General features: G+C 41.7%; 1 protein-coding gene across 2 annotated transcripts in view; it reads left to right on the top strand.

The window, feature by feature from the left end:
- The window catches only part of DCP1A (decapping mRNA 1A), a 64,878-nt gene that overhangs the window by 26,686 nt on the left and 14,860 nt on the right, over positions 1-23,332 (top strand). For both annotated transcript variants that reach the window (XM_003257197.4, XM_030811609.1), the window contains 3 exons: positions 1,528-1,594; positions 8,588-8,726; positions 17,004-17,117. In XM_003257197.4, coding sequence (XP_003257245.1) covers positions 1,528-1,594; positions 8,588-8,726; positions 17,004-17,117 — 320 coding nt within the window. The remainder of the gene's footprint in view (positions 1-1,527; positions 1,595-8,587; positions 8,727-17,003; positions 17,118-23,332) is intronic.

Here is a 23,332-nt window from a genome sequence, read left to right on the forward strand (position 1 = left end):
TAATAACAATTGGCCACCAGGGGACTTATGTGTCTCCCTTCCATGAAGGCAGTGGAGCAGGAATAGCAAAGAGGACCTCATTACAACCAGCTCGGAATGGACAGCAGTCTTCTATGACTGCTGTGGTTTCATTTATGTAATATAATACTCTTGAAATTACAACACTGTAGAAATAGAGAACAGGTTCCTATTTGCCAAGAGTCAGGGACAGGGGAGGGGCCAGAGCAAGGTGGATTTGGGCCATAAAAGGGCACCAGGGGTCGTGGTGGCCATGGAAATTTCTGTATCTCGACTGATGTCAGTATCCTGGCTGTGATAGTATACCATAATTTTGTAAAATGTTACCATTGGTGGAAACAATTTATAGGGTACCAAGATCTGTCTGTTCTTTACAATTGCATGTGAAGGTACAATTATTTCAAAATAAAAAGTTTTAATGTTTTCTTAAAAAAAGCATAATGATACCTGCCATTTCTGTGCTAGGGAATCATTGTAAGTATTTAAGGAGGTACAGGGTATGCTGAGCTGTGTCATCATATGGGCCCACATGGTAGCAATGGGTCTTATCCATCTGTGTGTCTGTTTCAGCTTGTATGTTCAGTATTTCTACTCTACCTTATCCAAAAAGCAGTTATAGTAGCTTTTATGTATTATAATCTTTAATAAAGTTCGTTTATCTTGCAGCAAATTTGTTTAGGGCTTTCTTTGAACTGAGCACCATATTGGGAATAAAAAGAATGGGATAAGAAGTGCCATAGACTGAGCTCAGTCCATTTCACATGTAAACAGTCAGTCATAGGATGGATATAGAGCTGGCATTTGTTTGGAAGCTTTGTATTGTAACAATTGTAATACCTTTTTTTTTTTTTTTTTTTTAGATGGGGTCTCACTCTGTTGCCCAGGCTGCAGTGCAGTGGCGTGATCTTGGCTCACTGCAACCTCTGCCTCCTGGGCCCAAGCGATTCTCCTGCCTCAGCCTCCTGAGTAGCTGGGATTACAGGCATGCCACCACAGCCGGCTAATTTTTGTATTTTTAGTGGAGACACGTTTCACCTATGTTGGCCAGGCTGGTGTTGAACTCCTGACCTCAAGTGATCCGCCCACCTCGGCCTCCTAAAGTGCTAGGATTACAGGTGTGAGCCACTATGCCCGGCAACAATTTTAATATCAATTTAGAATGCATCTTAGAATCAGTATGATTCTTAGTTTAATTGGGAGCCTTTTTCTTAAAAGCTTGATAGTACATAAATAATGGTTGCATCTTACACTTAGTAACATCTTAGGTTCACTGAGATCTGGTGATAATGTCTAAAACTATTTTGTGTAATCTTTATCTGAATGTTTTACCTGTCCTGATTTTATTGAACAATTTGGGGAGGAGATACTTGTTTTCTTTAGATAGAGTATTAACAATTTGAGGATCTGATGGTACATTTAGTGAATTCCATGATGATAATGTATTATTTACATACACCCAAATGTTGAAACCTCATTTCCTCTTATCTTTTTTTCCCTTTGTTTTTCAAGTGTCGATATATAGTATCTGGTTTTATGACAAGAATGACTGTCACCGCATAGCAAAACTCATGGCTGAGTAAGTATATTACTCCATAAATTTAACTGATGATATGTGAGAAATGAAAAATAATCCCCTCCCACTTCTCTTTGTTACTAAAGTCTACCAACTCATGTATTTCCCCAATTTCTTTTTACTGCCAAAAACTTTGAAAAGGCTGAAAAGCTTTAAAATATATATAATTATTATCTTAACTCCTCCCAGTGTGCATTTCAGTTTCCTTCCAGTCTTCCTTCTTTATGTATATATTAAGTAGATGTGTGTGATTGTTTTTTTACAAAAATAGGATCCTACTGTATATATACTGCTTTTCATATCAACAGCATTTTTCCAGGGCATTAAATCTTTCTCTGTAGTATTTATGACAGCTGCATTGTATCCAGCTCTATAGACAGATCATGATTTAACCAGAACTTTACTGTTGGACCTGTAGGTTAGGGCTGCCAAACTGCCCGGCTCCAGAGGATATCTGCATCAGGTGTACAGCCTGACCATATACAGTGACTCTGATTTAGGTTCTGTCCAGATTTCGGCTGTAACAAGGATACCATATGTGATAGCCTGATAGAGAACTCATACACACATCTGTATTTAGTTCTTTTAAGTGAACTTGTTTTTGACACAGACTCTAGGCTTAACGGGCCCAATCCACTCTTGGGTTGTGTTCCAGAAGGTTTTTTGTAACTCAGAACCTTGAAATTTAGAAAATTATTTTCCTTGAATTAATGTTCTAAAGGGCAGTTCATTGTCCTCCCTCAAGCTAGCCTGTAGAAGCCAGCCCTTGTGTGACCTGTCCGTATTGCTGGACTGCCATTCTGGATTCTGGAAGCCCACGACACGGAGCTTCTGGGGGCCTGAGGGTCTACAGAGCTCTGGGCAAAAATGCTATAATAGGTAGACGGTATATTCTGGTGCACTTCTGCTTTTTTTCAGTTTTTGCCTGAATCTTCTCAGAAATGTGGACCTCTCTTCCCCCTCTGCCATCCCCATCTGTCAAATCAAAATTCCCTTTGCTCTCTTGCAATTTTCAATCACATGTTTAAAAGAAAATAATCTTAAATTTTTTAACAGTCTAATCTTATTTTATTTTTATTTTATTTTACTTTATTTGGTCTTTTTTAGATAGAGTCTCGCTCTGTCATGCAGGCTGGAGTGCAGTGGTGCAGTCACAGCTCAGTGCAGCCTCAAACTTCTGGGCTCAAGTGATCCGCCCATCTCAGCCTCTCAAGTAGCTGGGACTACAGGCATGCACCACCACTATCAGCTAATTTTTTGGGGGGTGGGTAAAGACGGGATCTCACTATGTTGCCCAAACTGGTCTCGAAGTCCTAAGCTCAAGTGGTCCTCCCACCTTGGCCTCCCAAAGTGCTGGGATTATAGGCGTGAGCCACCATGCCAGGCCAACAGCCTAATTTTAAACTCATGAAAGTATATATAAGTAATTAACCCAGAATCTCAGTTCATGGCTAAGGCCAGGTTATGATCTAAGACTACTAGCATGTCCTGATCGGAAGTTATCGGCCACCTGCTTTGTTGCCTGTTCTGGCTGTGAGCTTGCGGGGGGGGCCCATATTTATTACTTGTGTACACCCCAAGGGCATCATTCTGTATGAACTTATAGTCACTTATACTTGAAAAAATGTTGGCTTGAAAAGAGAGCCACACTTTGTTTTTAGAACACTTTTTCTCTTAAAAAAGATAAAACTATTTTTCATTTTTTAATTTATTTTTTTTTTTTTTGAGATGAGATGTTGTCATACTGCCCAGGCTAGTCTCAAACTCCTGGGCTTAAGGGATCCTCCTGCCTCAGCCTCCCAAGTAATTGAGACTATAGGCACAAGCCACCATACCCAGCTAAAACCATTTTTCAACATAGCCATTTATTAGATGATCACGTGTTTTAGCTTTGAAAGTGACAGCAAAGGCAGCTTACTTGTGGTTACTTAGAAGACACAGGGTTGGCTGGGCGTGGTGGCTCACGCCTGTAATCCTAGCACTTTGGTGGGCCGAGGCGGGCAGATCACCTGAGGTCGGAAGTGCAAGACCAGCCTGACCAACATGGAGAAACCCTGTCTCTACTAAAAACACAAAATAAGCCAGGTGTGGTGGTGCATGCCTGTAATCCCAGCTACTCGGGAGGCTGAGGCGGGAGAATCACTTGAACCCGGGAGGTGGAGGTGGCGGTGAGCCAAGATCGTGCCATTGCACCCCAGCCTGGGCAACAAGAGTGAAACTTTGTCTCAAAACAACAACAACAAAAAGGCACAGGGTTGTTGATTCATGGTTATCCAGAAATCCAGAATTTTTTCTAAACTTTGGAATGTATTAATATATAAACACTTTCTCCTGCAGAATGAGGGCACGTGGGCTTTGAGTGAAATGATCTGGCTCTTTTAGCTCTAACAACTATTGAAAGAAAACCATTTCTCTGTCAGGGCACATGTTACCCCTAATGCAAGATTTCAAATGATAAATGAAGCTGAAGACTGAAGGCCTGTCTAAAAATATTTTATTGAACCCAGAAATAGGATTAGGAGTAGAAATGGAAAGCTGGAAGGGAAAAGAAGAGCATTGGGGCTTCTTTCACCAGAAATGCCCAAAAAGGGACAATTGCTTAAATTTTCAGCTTGTTTGACTAGAAACAGATGTGTTATTAAAAGTGATTTGAGCCTGGGCACAGTGGCTCATGCCTGTAGTCCCAGCACTTTGGGAAGTCAAGGTGGGGAGGATTGCTTGAGGCCAGGAGTTCAAGACCATCCTGTCCTGATAGCAAGATTCATCTCTGTTTAATTAAAAAAAAAAAAAAGGGGAAGAAGAAAAGAAAGTGATTAGAGAGGCCAGGCACAGTGGTGTGTACCTGTCATTTCAGCTATAATACTTGTGAGGCCCAGGTGGGCAGATCACTTGGGCCCCAGGAGTTCAAGATCAGCCTGGGCAATATAGTGAGATCCCATCTCAAAAAAAAAAAAGTGATTAGAGAATACCCTGGTGAAACTGTTGATTGTGAGTTTTAAGTGTCTGGCCTATTTATAGCTGAAGAGAATATTGTATGTTACCATTAACTTTGTGATAAATGCCTCTCTGGTCACCAAAACTAAAGAAGACTATCTGTCTTTGTTCTAAATCTGCCTGCATAAGCCTGTTTGTTACTTTTTGTTGTTGTTGTTTGCTACATATTTGAGAATATCACCTCTACTATCCAAAAATACTAGCACAGTTCTTGTTAGTATATTATACATATAAATAAATGTGTCCATCAGTGCCCATTCTTTTAAATACAGTTCTTCCCATCACTATTTGACAGCCACAATCTAATAAAGATCCTCCAAGTAAAAAACTGATTTACTCCAGGCCGGGTGCGGTGGCTCATGCCTGTAATCCCAGCACTTTGGGAGGCCAAGATGGGCATATCACAAGGTCAGGAGATCGAGACCATCCTGGCTAACATGGTGAAACCTTGTCTCTAGTAAAAATACAAAAAAATTAGCGGGGCATGGTGGCGGGCGCCTGTAGTCCCAGCTACTCGGGAGGCTGAGGCAGGAGAATGGCGTGAACCCGGGAGGCAGAGCGTGCAGTGAGCCAAGATCACGCCACTGCACTCCAGCCTGGGCGACAGAGTGAGACTCCATCTCAAAAAAAAAAAAAAAAAAAAAAAAAAAAAAACTGATTTACTCCAAACAATGTTTATAAAAACGAGAAACTATGTAGGAAAATGAGTGAGCTTCTAGACCTATGTCATCTAAATTTGTATATTCTCTGGTCAGTGGTGGCAGAGTTGAAAACCCACTAAACTTAGAAGCTGTTGACTCTCCTAAAGAGGAAATCCAGTCTGCCAGAAACTCTTTTTTTTTTTTTTTGGAGACAGAGTCTTGCTCTGTCACCCAGGAGTGCGGTGGCGTGATCTGGATTCACTGCAACCTCCACCCACCTGGGTTCAAGCAGTTCTCCCGCCTCAGCCTCCTGAGTAGCTGGGATTATGAGTGCCTGCCACTGCGTGCAGCTCATTTTTGTATTTTTAGTAGAGACAGGGTTTCACCATCTTGGCCCGGCTGACCTTGAACTCTTGACCTCATGATCTACCCACCTTGGCCTCCCAAAGTGCTGGGATTACAGGTGTGAGCCACCACACCCGGCCTCAGAAACTCTTCTTAACAATAAAAAGTTGTTTGAAGATTTGGCCACATAGACTATGTAAACTTTGGAGGACTCATGGAAGTAAGCTTTATTCCTGATCTTACAGACATCTTAGGGGTAGGTTTCGGTGTTTGAAAGGAAAGGAGAATGGCATGGGTGCTATTCATAAAGTTTGGATTAGAAGAGGCCCTAGAGTCCAAGCCTCGTTTATGTGAGAGTCCCTTCCATACCACCCCTGACAGCTTCTGCTTTCAGCAGTGGTGAGCTTTATAAAATTACCTGTTCTGCCTGGGCGCAGTGGCTCACGCCTGTAATCCCAGCACTTTGGAAGGCTGAGGTGGTAAGATCACTTGAGGTCAGGAGTTCAAGACCAGCCTAGTCAACATGGTGAAACCCTGTCTTTATTAAAAATACAAAAATTAGCCGGGCATCGTAGTGCACACCTGTAATCCCAGCTACTAGGGCGGCTGAGGCACGAGAATCGCTTGAACCCGGGAGGTGGAGGTTGCAGTAAGCCGAGATCGCACCACTGCACTCTAGCCCGGGTGACAGAGTAAGGCTCTGTCTCAAAAAAAAAAAAAAAAGAAAAGAAAAAGAAAAGAAATATTCTTCTCTTAAACCAAAATAATCACAGCATCACAGATCCTAGTCTGGGTCAGAGAAGAGTTAAATACCAGCATGGCCAAGTCAGGCAACATGTCAGGAGGTAGGTGGAAAACAGGCTGTGTGACAGATCCTTTATGAAGATGGATTCAGGCTGATGTAGCCTATATTTGAGCATTAAATAAACAATTCATGTTTGGTCTTATTCTCATATCCCATACCAGTCTTTCAGTCTACCATGAAGCTCATGATGCTACATTTGTTTTAGAAGTAATAGTCTTATTAGGAGCTATAAGAATCTAGATAGAGAAACTACATGTTACCTTAAAGCCACATTTTCCAAACAAGAATTCTACCTCAGAGTAAAATTCTATAGTCAAATAAAATTTGAGAAAATCTATAGGCCTGCCCTTCTTGGAGAATCACAATAAATTTTAGCATGCTTAAAAATCAACTGGCCAGGTGTGGTGGCTCATGTCTTATAATCCCGGCACTTTGGGAGGCTGAGGTGGGAGGATTGCTTGAGGCCAGGAGTTTGAGACCAGCCTGGGCAACATGGTGAGACCTTGTCTGTACAATAAAAAAATAAATAAAACAAACAAACAAAAATTCAATGGGTAGGTTGTGGTAGTTCATGCCTTTAATCCCAGTATTTTGGGAGGCTGAGGCAGGAGGATCACTTGAGACTAGGAGTTTTGAGACCAGCCTGGGCAACATATCAAACCCCATCTCTACAAAAATAATAATAAAACTCAAGGATTCTGGGTTTTCTTTTTTTTTTTTTAAGTCGGTTTAATATTGTTTAACCCATTATTTTTAAATAAAAAAGCCATCTCTGTTCACCTTTTCCCCACACTCTAATGAGAGCTCCTGTGCAGGCTGGGTTTTTTGTTTTTTAAAACAGGGTTTCACTATGTTGCCTGGGCTGGTCTCAAACTCCTGGGCTCAAGTGATCGTCCTGCCTCAGCCTCACAAAGTGCTAGGATTATAGACATGAGCACTGTGCCTGGCCTGAATGAATCTTAAAAAAAAAAAAAAAAAAAAGTGCTTTTTTAAAATTTATTATTCAAGCTTGAAAGCTTGAAGAAAAATATAGGAAATAACAAAATATGTGCTTACCACCCAGCTTTCAGTTCCTAATATTTTGCTATAATTGTTTCAGATCTTTCTATACAAGAGAGAAGGGGGTGTTCTTAAAAACTGAAAGCCCACTTAGTGATTTTTTTTTTTTTTTGTAGTCAAGGTCTCACTCTGTCACCCAGGCTGGAGTGCAGTGGCGTGATATCAGCTCACTGCAGCCTCTACCTGCCAGACTCAAGCAGTCCTCCCACCTCAGCCTTCCAAATAGCTGGGACTACAGGCATGTACCACTACGCCCAGCTAATTTTTGTATTTTTTGTAGAGACGGGGTTTTGCCAAGTTGGCCAGGCTAAGTTGGTGGTTTTTAAAAGGGGGAATAAGGGAAACCTTTTATTTGCTTATAGTGTTACTAACTTTTAAGGATTCACCAAGACCTCTATTTTCAAGAACTGACTTTGTCCTTGCTAGCCCAATGTCAATCCAAACTTTCCACAGAGGATTTGTTCAACTATGCAGCCTTCCTGTGTCTTGGTGGAATTGTCCATTTTCAGATTTACTTTAGCAATTAGTTTGACTGATTTTGAAATACTTCAAGGGAAAAAGGGAGATACCTTAGTGGAGTTTTTAATGCATCTCTACCAACTCTAGGAAGGAATTCTGTATTTTTATCCTTCTGAAGGGTAAATATTGGCAGTGTTAATGAGACAGTGAAATGGTAAGTCATTTATTCCTGAAATGAGGTAACTGAGGTTCTGTGTTATATATTGCAAGAATAATGTAATCGGCTGGGCGCAGTGACTCACGCCTGTAATCCCAGCACTTGGGGAGGCCAAGGGCAGATCACGAGGTCAGGAGATTGAGACCATCCTGGCTAACACGGTGAAACCCCGTCTCTACTAAAAATACAAAAAATTAGCCGGGCGTGGTGGTGGGCGCTGTAGTCCCAGCTACTCCGGAGGCTGAGGCAGGAGGATGGCGTGAACCCAGGAGGTGAAGTTTGCAGTGAGCCGAGATTGCGCCACTGCACTCCAGCCTGGGTGACAGTGTGAGACTCCATCTCAAAAAAAAAAAAAAAAAAGAATAATGTCATCATGTGACACTCTTAGTGTATCCTTGGAAGATGAACACCAAAAGAAATCTTGGGTCAGATTTTGTTTCAAGAGGCCTTTCTAAAACCTTGTTCTTCTCCTCTAGTGTGGTAGAAGAGGAGACACGGCGATCCCAGCAAGCTGCTCGGGATAAACAGAGTCCCAGCCAGGCAAATGGCTGCAGCGACCACAGGCCCATCGACATCCTGGAGATGCTGAGCAGAGCCAAGGATGAATATGAGAGGGTGAGGCTCTCTGGGTACTTGGGTGCTGACCAGGGAAGACCAAAACGGGAGGAGGAGGTCTGCAGGAGACTATTTTACTAGGGAAGCTGGCCTCCAGGGCCAGCAGAAATATAAGTTCAAAAAGAAAGCGTGTTAGCACGCTCCTAATCAGTCCCAGCTACTTGGCAGGCTGAGGAAGGAAGATCACTTGACCCCAGGAGTTGGAGGCTGCAGTGAGCTATGATTGTGCCACTCCACTCCAGTCTGGGCAACAGTGAGACCCGTGTCTCTTTTTTTTAAAAAACAGGTGTGTCTTACAATTTTAAACCTAAAACATAAGGAAAGAACTTGCTTACCCCAGAGTACTTGTTTTTGGCAGGAAAATTTACAATGTTTTTTTCTATTCCTATAAGATTACTATGGGAGAAGATGGTCTTGGAGTGCAGAAGTTAGCTCGCAGCAGCTAGTTCTGGTAAAGCTTCGTGCCTGTTGCTTCACCATTGCAGTTTCTGTTAGGATCCTCAGTGGTCCTAGGAATTTGTGTAGGCTTTGAAAAGTATTCTGACAGTTTATACCACATAATACTAAAAAATACACTCATGGTCTGTAATTGGTGGTAGATGCACAACCTTCATTAAACTTCATTTGGAATTTTACCCAAATGAGAGGCTTTTCTGAAATTACACTGTTTTCTTTCTCTTCTGTTTTGCATTTTAGTTTATAAATTAGCTGATAAAATTTTCTCCCAAAAGTTGAATAAAATGGCAGTTGTGGTACTTTCGTTAATTTATTCAGTACCTGCTTATGAACCATGTACTATGTGCAAGCAGTGGGCATTTCATGGTTATGAAACTCTCCTGGAATTTTACTTGGTACCTCAAAGCCCCCACGCTTCACTGGAGTGAGACAAGCTCTCTACTGCTGAACTTTGTTTTAGCAGAATTATACTGTCACCTTACTCTTCATTAAATATTGAATTAAGTGCTTTCCTTTCATGCCTATTTCACCCTCACCAGAACTTCAAGGAACAAAAAGTGAAAAAGCACTGTCCAAAAGACCCTGTTTCCCGTACAGTTCTGCTATAATACTAGCTACTAAGTTATTAATCAATGATCCTGAAAAAAGCTTCAAATTGGCAAAACGAGTTAAGGTACTGTTGTTAGCATGACTCTTCCACCTCCCATCCTCTTGGGACTTTACAGAGCTCAAAACTGAGAGGTCCTGCAATAAGTAAAACAATAACACCAATTCCCAGATTGACTTGACTGCAGTACCATTTTTTGCATACTGCCCTTTAACAACTCAAGAATTTGGAGTTCAGGAAAAAGTTTGAAAAAAGTGTTCTGAAAGATAGTTTCTTCTGAATAAAAATAGGCATGTTTACCATAAACTACTTAGACCTTCTACATTCTGATAACAAAGGAAGTCCCACCTCCAGGATGGAGAAATGTACGTGAGAGCCCATGAGAAGTTTCAAGTTTGCACCAAATTCTTCAATGTCTCACAGAGAATTAGGAGGAATGAATGGATCTATGGAAGTTAAATTTGGAGAAGCAGTCACCTCTCTAATAAATTAATTGATTCTTAGGAAACCAAATGAGAACTAACTTCAAGAATGGCTTTCTGATTTAGAAGTTACCTTACATTCCCCTCTTCTACCCTTGATGACAAGCGGATTTTCTACGTACATACTTTGTTCTGTTTGTAGAGCCCTTTCAGTGTTCTCATAGGTACCTAGTAAGTCCAGGGCTCTGTCACTCATCCTGAGTGTATCAAGGTACTGTATCAAGGTACTACACGGGACACAAACTGTAGGTGCTGCGCACTAAAGCAGATACTCCAGTAAGTGGCCTGGCTTACTCAGGCTGAGAGGCAAGTAGCCACAACGAGAAAGAAGGAAATAAGACATTATCTTTGAACACAAAGCCTTGAAGGAACTCTAGGGTCAGGTGGGCAATCTAAACATCTGACATTATTTCGAATTATATCAATATTACAAAAGGAATATAGATAGCATGATAGTTTCTGTTTTAAATAAACTTCTTTCACACTATGGAATAAAATATTGTCTATGGGCAGATTAAAATGAAACCTTTTGGGATTTGGTTAAATCTTTGATATTTACTTTATCATGTGTTCTTTCTGTTTTTGAAAACTGTCTGCAATAGGTAGAGCTTCTTTGAATTAGAGTTTTGTTCTCTTATCTGCATTTGTCTATCATCTCATCAGATGGAGCTGGTATAAGCAGTTACCCATGAATTCATGGGTCTTGGTGTTTGGATGGGCTCCCCTCAGCTGCCACATTTTTTCAGATGGCCCCTTTGTTTGTCTTTAGGTGAAGACTCAGAAGATTGGCAGAGTCAAGGGCAGGGGTGCAAGCTAGGCCTCAGTGTTGGGATTTAATCCTGATTCTGAGTCTCCGCTATCTGCTGAGTATGATATAATGAACGAAATTTCAGACTTTTGAATGAGCACTTGTAATAATGAGACTTTTTTCTTTTTTCAGACAAGGTCTCTCTCTGTTGCCCAGGCTGGAGTGCAGGGGCACAATCTTGGCCCACTGCAGCCTTTACCTCCTGGGCTCAAGACATTCTCCCATCTTAGCCTCCCAAGTAGCCAAGACTATAGGCCATGCATCACCACGCTTGGATAATTTTGTTTATTTTTTGTAGAGATAGAGTCTCACTGTGTTGCCCTGGCTGATCTTGACAAGCTCCTGGGCTCAAGCTGTCCTCCCGCCTTGGCCTCCCAAAGTGCTGGAATTATAGGTGTGAGCCACTGTGCCCAGCCTAGAGACTGTTTGAAAATTAAAAATCTGTATAATAAGCGTTTTCTTCAAAAAAAAGATATTACACTTCTATAATATCTTTTAATTAACTTTCCTTTTTTTCTTTTTTTCTTTTTTTTTTGAGATGGAGTCTCGCTCTGTTGCCAGGCTGCAGTGCAGTGGCGCAATCTCGACTCACTGCAACCTCCACCTCCCAGATTCAAGCGATCCTCCTGCCTCAGCCTCCCGAGTAGCTGGGACTATAGGCGTGCACCACCACGACCAGCTAATTTTTTGTATTTTTAGTAGAGACAGGGTTTCACCATGTTGGCCAGGATGGTCTCAATCTCTTGACCTCGTGATTGGCCCGCCTCGGCCTCCCAAAGTGCTGGGATTACAGGCGTGAGCCACCATACCTGGCCTCAACTTTCTTATTTTTTATGTAAAGAAAGATAGTTGAAACCACACTTGGCCCATTCTGAGTTGCTTCTAGCCATAGATGTAATCCTGGATTTTGGTCGGGGGTTCGGGTGGTTGTTTGTTTGGTTTTAGTTTAATTGCAAAACAGTTTTTTAAAGCCCAGAGTATTTTTGTTCTTAAAAAATAGAGGCCAGACACAGTGACTCATGCCCGTAATTCCAGCACCTTGGGAGCCCAAGGTGGGAGGATTGGTTGAATCCACGAGTTTCAGACCACCCTGGGCAACATAGCAAGACCTTGTCTCTACCAAAAAAAAATTTTTTTTTAATTAGTTAGGCATGGTGGCACACATCTGTAGTCCCAGCTACTCCAGAGGCTGAGGCGGGAGGATCACTTGAGCCCAGCAGTTCGAGGCTGCAGTGAGCCATGACTGAACTACTGCATTCCAGCTCGGGTGACAGCAAGACTCTGTTTCTTAAAAAGAAAACAGAAAAGAAAAAAAAAAATAGGATAGGCCAGGTGCTGTGGCTATGCCTATAATCCCAGCACTTTGGAAGGCTGGAGCAGGAGAATTGATTGAGAACAGGCCTGGTCAACATGTAATGAGATCCCATCTCTATAAAAAATTTAAAAATCAGCCAGATGTGGTGGTATGCACCTGTGGTCCTGGCTGTTTGGGGGCTGAGGTGGAAAGATCACGAGCCCAACAGCTCCAAGTTGCAGTGAGCTGTTATTCTGCCACTGCACTCCAACCTGGGCAACAGAGCATGACCCTGTCTCAAAAAACAATAAAAATAAATAAATACCTAAATAAACAAGAACACCATTATTTTTCTTATTATGTAAGCAGTATAAACTGTAGAAAAGTTTTTTCTTTTTTTAAAACAGCTTACAGAGAACGTTTTATATTCAAAAATTACAGTAAACAAAAGAAAATATCATAGTTCTACCACCTAGAAATAATCACTGCTAATACTTTGTTATGTATCCTTGCAAAAATATGTCCAAGTGTAAGTGGTATGTTTGTGTACATTAGATTTATTAAATGTTCTTTGGTAACCTGTTTTGTCCCAAATAACTATCTTTTTTATTGACAGTAACTATTCATCTCACAGAGAATCCCTATGAGATTTCATTTGGTAGAATGAAGTTTTTGAAAAAAGAACTGATATTTATAGCTGTGTGTTTTTCCTTATGTGCATTATATAAATGATACCCTAGGCTTCTCTAATTCTTTCTATTAAGAACTTGGTGATATATCCTTATAGCTGAATCCTTGTAAAATCCTCATGTACAGCATTAACTTTTTATTAGAATAAATTACTTTAAATGGAATTGGTAGATCAAAGGATTTTTATGTTTTTAAGATTTTTACCAAATATTATAAAATTACCCTCCAGCAGGTTTGTCTGTGATTGCCCATTTTCCCTCATTTTTACAAACACTGGATGCTGTTATTAACAAACACAAAATCTCCAAGAAAGGCCCTGCACAAGTATCAGAAATACATTAAATTCTTGAGAACTTTCATTAAAATACAACCTAACAATATAAGCCAGTTTTGTTGCTTATATTTAAGAATTGCAAATCAAATGCCCCAAGGGCCAGGGAAGCCATGATCGTGAGTAAAGCAGGCCGGGTAGAACTGAAGCAGGTTAAGAGCTAGTTCATATGTAAAGGGTCATTTACAGCCTAGCTCTCAGTTATTGCCAAGTGACCTAGTGTTGCAACCTTATCCAGCCTGTCTCTAAAAATTACAAATATGGGGCTTGGGGCAGTGGCATACGGCTTCCAGCACTTTGGGAGGCTGAAGCAGATAGATTGCTTGAGTCCAGGAGTTTAAGACCAGCCTGGGGCCAGGTGTGGTGGCTCATTCCTGCAATCCCAACACTTTGGAAGGCTGAGGCGGGTGGATTGCTTGAGGTCTGGAGTTCAAGACCAGCCTGGCCAACATGGTGAAATCCCATCTCTACTAAAAATAGAAAAATTAGCTGGGTGTGGTGGTATGTGCCTATAGTCCCAGCTACTTGGGAGGTTGAGGGAGGCTGAGGTTCATGAGAATCACTTGAACCCAAGAGGTGGAGGTTGCAGTGAGCCAAGATTGCGCCACTGCACTCCAGCCTGGGTGACAGAGCAGAACTCAGTCCACAAAAAAAAAAAAAAAAAAAAAAAGGCCGGGCGCGGTGGCTCACGCTTGTAATCCCAGCACTTTGGGAGGCTGAGGCGGGCGGATCACGAGGTCAGGAGATCGAGACCACAGTGAAACCCCGTCTCTACTAAAAATACAAAAAAAAAAATTAGCTGGGCGTGGTGGGGGGCGTGTAGTCCCAGCTACTCGGAGAGGCTGAGGCAGGAGAATGGCGTGAACCCGGAAGGCAGAGCTTGCAGTGAGCCGAGATTGCGCCACTGCACTCCAGCCTGGGCGACAGAGCGAGCCTCCGTCTCAAAAAAAAAAAAAAAAAAAACAGCCTGAGCAACATGGTTGGTGAAGTCCTATCTTTACAAAAATATAGCAAAAAAAAATCATAGCTTGCTGCAGCCTCAAACTCTTGGGCTCAAGTATCTGCCTGCCTCAGCCTCCACCATGTTGGTCAGGCTGGCTTTTTTTTTTTTTTTTTTTTTTTTTTTTTTTGAGAAGGAGTCTTGCACTGTTGCCCAGGCTGGAGTGCAGTGGCCCAACCTCGGCTCACTGCAAGCTCTGCCTTCCAGGTTCACGCCATTCTCCTGCCTCAGCCTCACGAGTAGCTGGGACTACAGGCGCCCACCACCATGCCTGGCTAATTTTTTGTACTTTTAGTAGAGACAGGGTTTCACCGTGTTAGCCAGGATGGTCTCTGTTTTTATTTTTTATAGAGATGGGGTCTCACTATGTTGCCCAGGCTGGTCTTGAACTCTTGGTCTCAAGTGATCTTCCTGCCTCAGCTTCCCGAAGTGCTGGGAGCCACTGCTCCCAGCCCCAACTTTTTAATGTTTCTGAACATTTACACCTTCTGTTTTAAGAACTTGTTATGAACAATATTTTAACTTTATATTTTCTGTAATACAGTTCCAAGCATTCCACATAATGGCGTTGATACTGGTTGTTAGTGATGTTGCAAAGAGAGGCATGTTAAAAGATTTAGATATTTCACAGGCTTTCACAAAATGTTCTGCTGCTATTCAAATCGATAACACTGAGTAAATGACGTTCTGAAATAATACAAGGATCAAGTCATTTGGGTGGGAAAAAATGCATGCTATCCATTTAATATTCGAGTACCTACTCCTGTGATAAGCACAAATTGTCTGTAGCATGATATCAAGAAAATCTGTCTCTGAACTGAGTTTAGGGCTGCTTTTTAAAAAAATCTCATCTCTTGCATTTTCTGAACTGTTTTTGGTGTCGGTTTTGGCATGGATGATGTTCATCAGATGCCGGATCAGATAGCACAAATATTCAAGAATTCATAACCCGTAATTCCATGTCCATCTATTGGTCTGATCATTTTTTGAGGATTCTTTTTAAGAACAAGATTATTTTCATTTTTAATGTCATGAGCACATTAATGGTAACTTAATAATGTTAGTACAATTGGATGTCCATATACGACAAAAAAAAAAACCTAACCTAATAACATCTTAGAGAATAATCAACTCAAAATGTGTCATAGGTGTAAATGTAAAATATAAAACTATAAAACTTTTAGAAGAAAAATGTATTTTTCATATGACCCAAGAAGTACCACTCCTATGTATTTACCCTAGAGAAACAAATTTTGCCAGGCACGGTGTGGTTCACGCTTGTAACCCCAGCACTTTGGGAGGCCGAGGAGGGTGAATCACCTAAGGTCAGGAGTTCGAGACCAGCCTGGCCAACATGGTGAAACCCCGTCTCTACTAAAAATATAAAAATTAGCTGGGCGTGGCGGTGCGCGCCTGTAATCCCAGCTACTCAGGAGGCTGAGGCAAGAGAATTGCTTGAATCTGGGAGGCAGAGATCACAGTGAGCCGAGATCAAGCCACTAAAATCCAGGCTGGGCAACAGAGTGAGACTCCATCTCAAAAAAAAAAAAAAAGAAATTTTTGTCCACTTAAAAACCTATATCAGTGTTTATAGATGTTGTATTCATAACCACCAAAAAACTGAAACAACGCAGATGTGCTTCTGTGGGTGAATGGTTAAACACTCACGTATTTATATAATGTAATACTACTCAGCAATATAAAGGAATGAACTATTAATACCATACAACAGCTTGGATGTACCTTAAAGGCATTATGCTAAGTGCAAGAAGCTGGCATTCTACTTATATTCCATTTATATGACATCTTTGAAAAGACAAAACTAGAGTGAGAGAGAATAGACCTAGTTGCCAGGAGTGGAGGGAGGGCATGACTGCAATAGGACAGCACAAGGGAATTTTTTTTTGGATGATAGAACTGTTTTATATCCTGATTATGTTGATAGGGACATAAATAGAACTGTACACCCCCTTAAAAATTAATTTCACCATATGTTAGCTTTTATTTAAAAATAAAATCAGGTTGGGCCCAGTGGCTCACACCCGTAATCCCAGCACTTTGGGAGGCCGAGGTCGACGGATCACAAGGTCAGGAGTTTGAGACCAGCCTGGCCAACATGGTGAAATCCTGTCTACTAAAAATACAAAAAAAAAAAAAAAAAAAAAAAACAGCTGGGCATGGTGGCTCGCACCTGTAATCCCGGCTACTCGGGAGGCTGAGGCAGGAGAATTGCTTGAACCCAGGAGGCAGAGGTTGTAGTGAGCCAAGATTGCACCACTGCAGTCCAGCCTGGGCAACAGAGCAAGACTCCATCTTGGAAAAACAAATAAATAAGATTAAAAGAATATGTGATAAAGTAATACCATTATCTTTTTCTTAAAAAGGTGATAAAAATAACAGTTGTGGCCAACACTGTTGTCTAAAATTAGGTGCTCAGTGTTCTAGAAATTTTATTGCATGTTACTTACATTGGAGTACAGAGCAAACATTTTGAGGTTGGTTTTTCTTTTTAAAAAATAGCATTTTTGATAACCTCAGATGCTGTTTTGTGAGCCAAATAATAGCAATTTTTTTTCACAAGATATATTTTTTCTTTTAACTTTTTAAAGAATCAGATGGGTGACTCAAATATCTCCAGCCCTGGGTTACAGCCAAGCACTCAGCTCTCCAATCTGGGAAGCACTGAGACTCTAGAAGAAACGCCCTCCGGGTCACAAGATAAGGTTTGTACAGCTAAAGCTCTAGCTTTGTCCTAAGTAACAAAGAGTAACATTCAGTACGGATGCTAATGAATGCAAGTTTGATTTGTCAGTTGTGTCAAGGTTCATATGTGCAGCAGCATAATGACATCCTCCTGGGTCATTATGATCCGAGTAACTGTTTAACCTTTTTGCAGCAGCCTGCTACCTGGTTTCCCATCTTTTGCCCCCTGGTTGCCTCTTACCTATTCTTAACCCAATAGCCAGAGTAATCCTTGCAAAACATAAGTCAGATTGTGGCATTCCTCTGCTTAAAACCCTCCAGCAGTGTCCCAGCTCACTCAAATAATAGCCAGGATCATGATAGTGGCCCACGAGGCCCTACCTTATCTGGCCCCTCTACCCCAGGCCTCATCTGTCACTCTGCATTGCTCACCTGGCTCCAGTCCCATTGGCTCTCTTGCCTTTCCCCAAATGTGCCAGATATGTTCCTGCCTCAGGACAGGCCTTTGCACTTGTTCCCTTGGTCTGTAATACTTTCCTCCCAGATAGGGCTTGCTCCCTTTACTCCCTCAAGCCTCATATGTCCTCCGTAAGTCAGGCCTTCTCTGACTACCCTATTTAAAATAACCCTTGGCTAGGCACAGTGGCTCACACCTGTAACGCCAGCACTTTGGAAGGTTGAGGCAGGCAGATCATTTGAGCCCAGGAGTTTGAAACCGGCCTGGCCAATTGACAAAACCCTGTCTCTACTAAAAATACAAAAATTAGCTGGGTGTGATGGCACATGCCTGTAATCCCAGCTACTCAGGAGGCTGCAGCACCAGAATGGCTTGAACCCAGGAAGCAGAGGTTGCAGTGAGCCGAGACTGCACCAGTGCACTCCAGTCTGGGCAACAGAGTAAGACTCTGTCTCAAGGAAGAAAAAAATAATAACAGTAACACCCCTTGGACAGGCACGGTGGCTCTCATCTGTAATCTCAGCTCTTTGGGAGGCCAAGGCAGGAGGATCACTTGAGCCCAGGAGTTAGAGACCAGCCTGGGCAGCATAGTGAGACCCCTTCTCTAGAAACAAATTTTAAAATTAGCCAGACGTGATGTCATGCACTTGTGGTCCCAGCTAATTGGGAGGCTGAGGTAGGAGCCTCGCTTGAGCCCAGGAGGTTTGAGATTGCAGTGAGCCATGATCATACCACTGCACTCCAGCCTGGGTAGCAGAGCAAAGCCCTATCTCAAAAATTTAATTTAATTTAATTTAATTTAATTTAAAAATAAAATAAAATAAAACTGCCAGGTGCAGTGGCTCATGCCTGTAATCCCAGCACTTCAGGAGGCCAAGGCAGGCGGATCACCTGAGGTCAGGAGTTCGAGACCAGCCTGGCCAACATGGCAAAACCCCGTTTCTACTAGAAATACAAAATTAACCGGGCGTGGTAATAGACACCGGTAATCCCAGCTATTTGGGAAGCTGAGGTAGGAGAATCGCTTGAACCCGAGAGGTGGAGGTTGCAGTGAGCCATGATTGTGCCACTGCACTCCAGTCTAGGCGACAGAGCAAGACTCCGGCTCAAATAAGTAAATAAATAAAATAAAACAACCCTCCCTTACCTCCATCCTCTTGCTGTACTTTATTTTCTCACTAAGGTTTCTAACCAGCTAACATGGTTTCTGTTTTTGTTTTTTGTCTGTCTCCTGCCCACCAAAATATAAGCGCCATGTAAAGCAGTTTTGGTTTTTTGTTTTTAAGCTGTCTCTTACAGGAAAGAAGGGCAGTTTTTTGAGCCTTGTTCATTGCTGTATCCTTAGCATGTAGCACTGTAAATATTTGTTGAATTAGTTCTCTTTATAACTGATAGTCTGATAAAAGAACAGATATCAAATAAAATCCGTCGTTTTTTAAGTAGACTTTTTTTTTAGATAATTACAGATTTATATGCAGTTGTAAGAAATAATGCAGAAAGATCCTATGTACCCATTACCCATTTTCCCACTGATAACATTTTGCAAAATATAATATGATAATCACAACCAGGATATTAACACAATCCACACATCTTGTTCAGATTTCCTTTGTTATTTGTGTGTATATTCAGTTCTATGTAATTTTATCTCATATATAGCTTTGTATATCCACTACCACAGTCAAGATGCTAAATATTTTCATCACCACCAGGGTGTTTTGCCCTTTCATAAACACACTGACTTCCCTGTCATACCCTATTCTGCCTCTGCATCTACCTCTGCCTCCCCAATCCCGCCATCATTTAGCCCTGGCAACTATTAATCCATTTTCCAGTTCTATAATGTCATTAAAAGAATATTATATAAATGGAATCATATATATAACCTCTTGAGATTGTCTTTCTTCACTCAGCATAATTCCTGAACATTTCACTGAAGTTGTTATATATATCAAGTTTGTTTCCTTTTATTACTGAGAGTATTACATGATATGCAAGTACCAAAATTTGTTTAACTATTTTTGGCCACTCACTTACTGAAGAACATCTAGATTGTTTTCAGTTTTGGGTTATTACAAATAAAGCTCCTATGAACATTTATGTACAGGTTTTTGTGTGAACATAAATTTTCATTTCTCTGAGATAAATGCCCAGGAGTGCAAGTGTCAGGTCATTTGGTATTGCATGTTTTAGTTTAATAAGAAACTGCCTTGGGAGGCCAAGGCAGGTGGATCACCTGAGGTCAGGAGTTCGAGACCAGCCTGACCAACATGGTGAAACCCCGTCTCTACTAAAAATACAAAAATTAGACGGGCATGGTGATGGTGATGCCTGAATCCCAGCTACTCAGGAGGCTGAGGCACGAGAATCGCTTGAACCTGGGAGGCAAAGGTTGCAGTGAGCCGAGGTCATGCCATTGCACTCCAGCCTGGGCAACAAGAGCAAAACCCTGTCTCAAAAAAAAAAAAAAAAGAAAGAAAGAAACCACCAAACTGTTTTCTAGGAAGTCTGTACAGTTTTACATTCACATCAACAGTGTATCCAAAATGTTTTTAGATATTTAGATAATTAATTTAAACCAAATTTTGTATTCTAGCTTCCCATGCCCCATTTTTACTGTATCTGGATTTAGGATCATCATCCAGGAGTGTGCAGTGGGCTTACTACTTCCCCTTTCTAAATCATGAATCACTTCATCTTGCTTTTGTGAATCATGAGGTTAAGGATTATTGTACTGCCTAATGCAGATTTGTTGTGAGACCCTAAGGAAGAAATGGACCAGAAAAAAATGCCTTAAGAATTATAAGGTCAGGCATGGTGACTCACACCTGTAATCCCGGGACTTTGGGAAGTGGAGGCAGGCGGATCCCTTGCGTCCAGGAGTTTGAGAACAGCCTGGCCAACATGATGAAACCCTGTCTCACTAAAAATACAAAAATTAGCCGGATGTGGTGGTGCACGCCTGTAATCACAGCTACTCAGGAGGCTAAAGTGGGAGGATCGCTTGAAACCGGGAGGTGGAGGTTATAGTGAGCCAAGATTGCGCCACTGCACTCCAGCCTGGGCGACCAAGGGAGACCCTGTTTCAAAAATCCAACAACAACAAAAAAGAATCAGCCAGGCACAGTGGCTCACGCCTGTAATCCTAGCACTTTGGGAGGCCAAGGCAAGTGGATCACCTGAGCTCAGGAGTTCCAGACCAGCTTGACCAACATGGTGAAACCCCATCTCTACTAAATAGAAAAGAAATTAGCCAGGGGTGGTGGCACATGCCTGTAATCCCAGCTACTTGGGAGGCTGAGGCAGGAGAATCACTTGAACCCAGGAGGCTGAGGTTGCAGTAAGCCGAGATTGTGCCATTGCACTCCAGCCTGGGCAACAAGAGTGAAACTCCATCTCAAAAAAAAAAAAAAAGTCATAAAGCACTGTCCATTGAAAGACGAAAAATGAGTGTGACAAGCCATAGCTTGTTAAGCCTTTCAACAATAGCACTGAGTCTGTAGACATACAGAACTTGAGTGGTACAGATAGTGCCGATGTGTTATTCCGTCATTTTTCATATACTTTTAAAACTTCACTTCTGGTCGGGCATGAAGGCTCACACCTGTAATCCCAGCACTTTGCACTTTGGGAGGCCGAGACAGGCGGATCATGAGGTCAGGAGTTTGAGACCAGCCTGGCCAACATGGTGAAACCCTGTCTCTACTAAACATACAAAAATTGGCCGGGCGTGATGGCATACGCCTGTAATCCCAGCTACTCAGGAGGCTGAGGCAGGAGAATTGCTTGAACCCAGGAGGGGGAGGTTGCAGTGAGCCAAGATTGTGCCACCGCACTCCAGCCTGGGTGACAGAGCAAGACTCCATCTCGGGGTGGGGGGAAGACTCCATTTTTTAAGTTATAGTGACAAAATTTTATGAAATACTGAGATCTGGATATTGTCAGAAGCCATGTGATTGACTAAAATTAGTTTAAATTTATCATCAGCTGCTGCAGGCAGGTACTACATTTGTTTAGTAACACTGCCATCTAGTGCTGAGGAGCAAGTACTGCTGTCAAGCCTTAATAGTATTACATTCCATTTCAGTTGCATAGCTCACTTTTTTAAACTTTTCTTGGGGTTGTTTCTGTAGTATATTTTGTTATTGTTTGCTTCCTATGTTCAAGAATAATGCCTATCTTATAGTGTGCCCACTGCAGTGACCAGTAGCTCCAAACAGAAATGTAAAATTCTGTAAACATCAATTCTCTGTGGGATGAGGAGTAAACCATATTAAACCTGATGCTGAATATGAGAATTTTGTCCTGTGCTGTACATGCTGTTGCTCGCTGAATGCCATTTCCTGAGCTAAACGGTCAGACTAACAGTTGATCTACATGAAGTATTAAAAAACTCAGAATCCTAACTTTAAGCATATTCAAGCATGAGGAAAGAGTAACATTTTACCTTTTCTGTGGATGATGGAAGGTTAATTCATGAATAAATAAGCCCAGCTACTAGAGGAGGGCAACCAGTTTTTCTTATCAGAAACAGAAAAGAATGCAGAGACTGAAACTTTTGGGAATTTGTGTGAAGAGAAATGTTCTGCTCACCCAGGCTCCTATGACAAATTCAACCAGTTAGGTACAATCATGTGTCATTTAACAATGGGAATACTTTCTGAGAAATGTGTCATTAGGCGATTTCATTCTCCGAACATCGTAGAGTGTATTTATACTTTCACAAACCAAGAAACCAAGATGGCATTGCCTACTAACACCTAGGCTCGATGGGATAGCCTATGGCTTCTAGGCCACAGACCTGTGCAGCACATTACTGCACTGCGTATTATAGGCACTTGTAACACACTGGTATTTGTATATTTAACCATAGAAAAGGTTTAGTAAAAACACAATATTATATTCTTATGGGACCACTGTTGTATATGCAGTCCATCATTGACCAAAACGTGGTTTGTGCCAAATGATAGTATTTCCAAACGTTGATGCATTTTGATCTGTAGCCACCTCAGTTATTCAAACCTTAGCTGTACCTGTTTTCCAGAGGTAAGTATCACCATCCAGGTGATTAGGTAACCTATAATCTGCTGAATTGACATCTCCGTATGGTGGCACACTGCTTACAGATGTAGACTGTATTGTTAGAACTAAGTTGGAGTCTGGTTCTGTTGTTGTATTTGGGCATCATCTATAAAGTGGCAATAATGATTTACCTACTCTAGCAGATGAATAGAGTAATACATGTAAAGTGCTTAGCATAGGGCCTTCCACATAGTGAGCATTCTGTGTATGATGATTCATTATTGCCATCACAAATTCGTTTATTCCCTCTTATATGAGAAAACCTCCAAAACGGTAATGCTTTACCATACACCCCATTCTAGAGAAAGTTAGAGAATCTGTCTGGCCTCGCAGTAGTTATAGGGAGGCAGCATAGAGAATCTGAAAACCTGCTGCTGCTTTTAAAGTCAGGGGTCAGGGTTCTACCATATGGTGGTTTCATATTTTAATTTAAAGTAGGTGTGTGTGTGTGTGTGTGTGTGTGTGTGTGTGTGTGTGTGTGTGTGTGTGTTTGTTTGTAGAGACAACGTCTCACTCTGTTGCCCAGGCTAGAATGCAGTGGCCTGATCATAGCTTACTGTAACCTCAAACTCTTGGGCTTAAACGATCCTCCTGCCTCAGCCTCCCAAGCAGCCAGGACCACAGGTGCACACCACCTTGTGCAGCTAATTTTGAAATTTTTTGTAGAGGCAGGGTCTCAATATGTTGACCAGGCTG

This window comes from Nomascus leucogenys, chromosome 4 (genome assembly GCF_006542625.1).
Source record: "Nomascus leucogenys isolate Asia chromosome 4, Asia_NLE_v1, whole genome shotgun sequence".
Classification (NCBI taxonomy): domain Eukaryota; kingdom Metazoa; phylum Chordata; class Mammalia; order Primates; family Hylobatidae; genus Nomascus; species Nomascus leucogenys.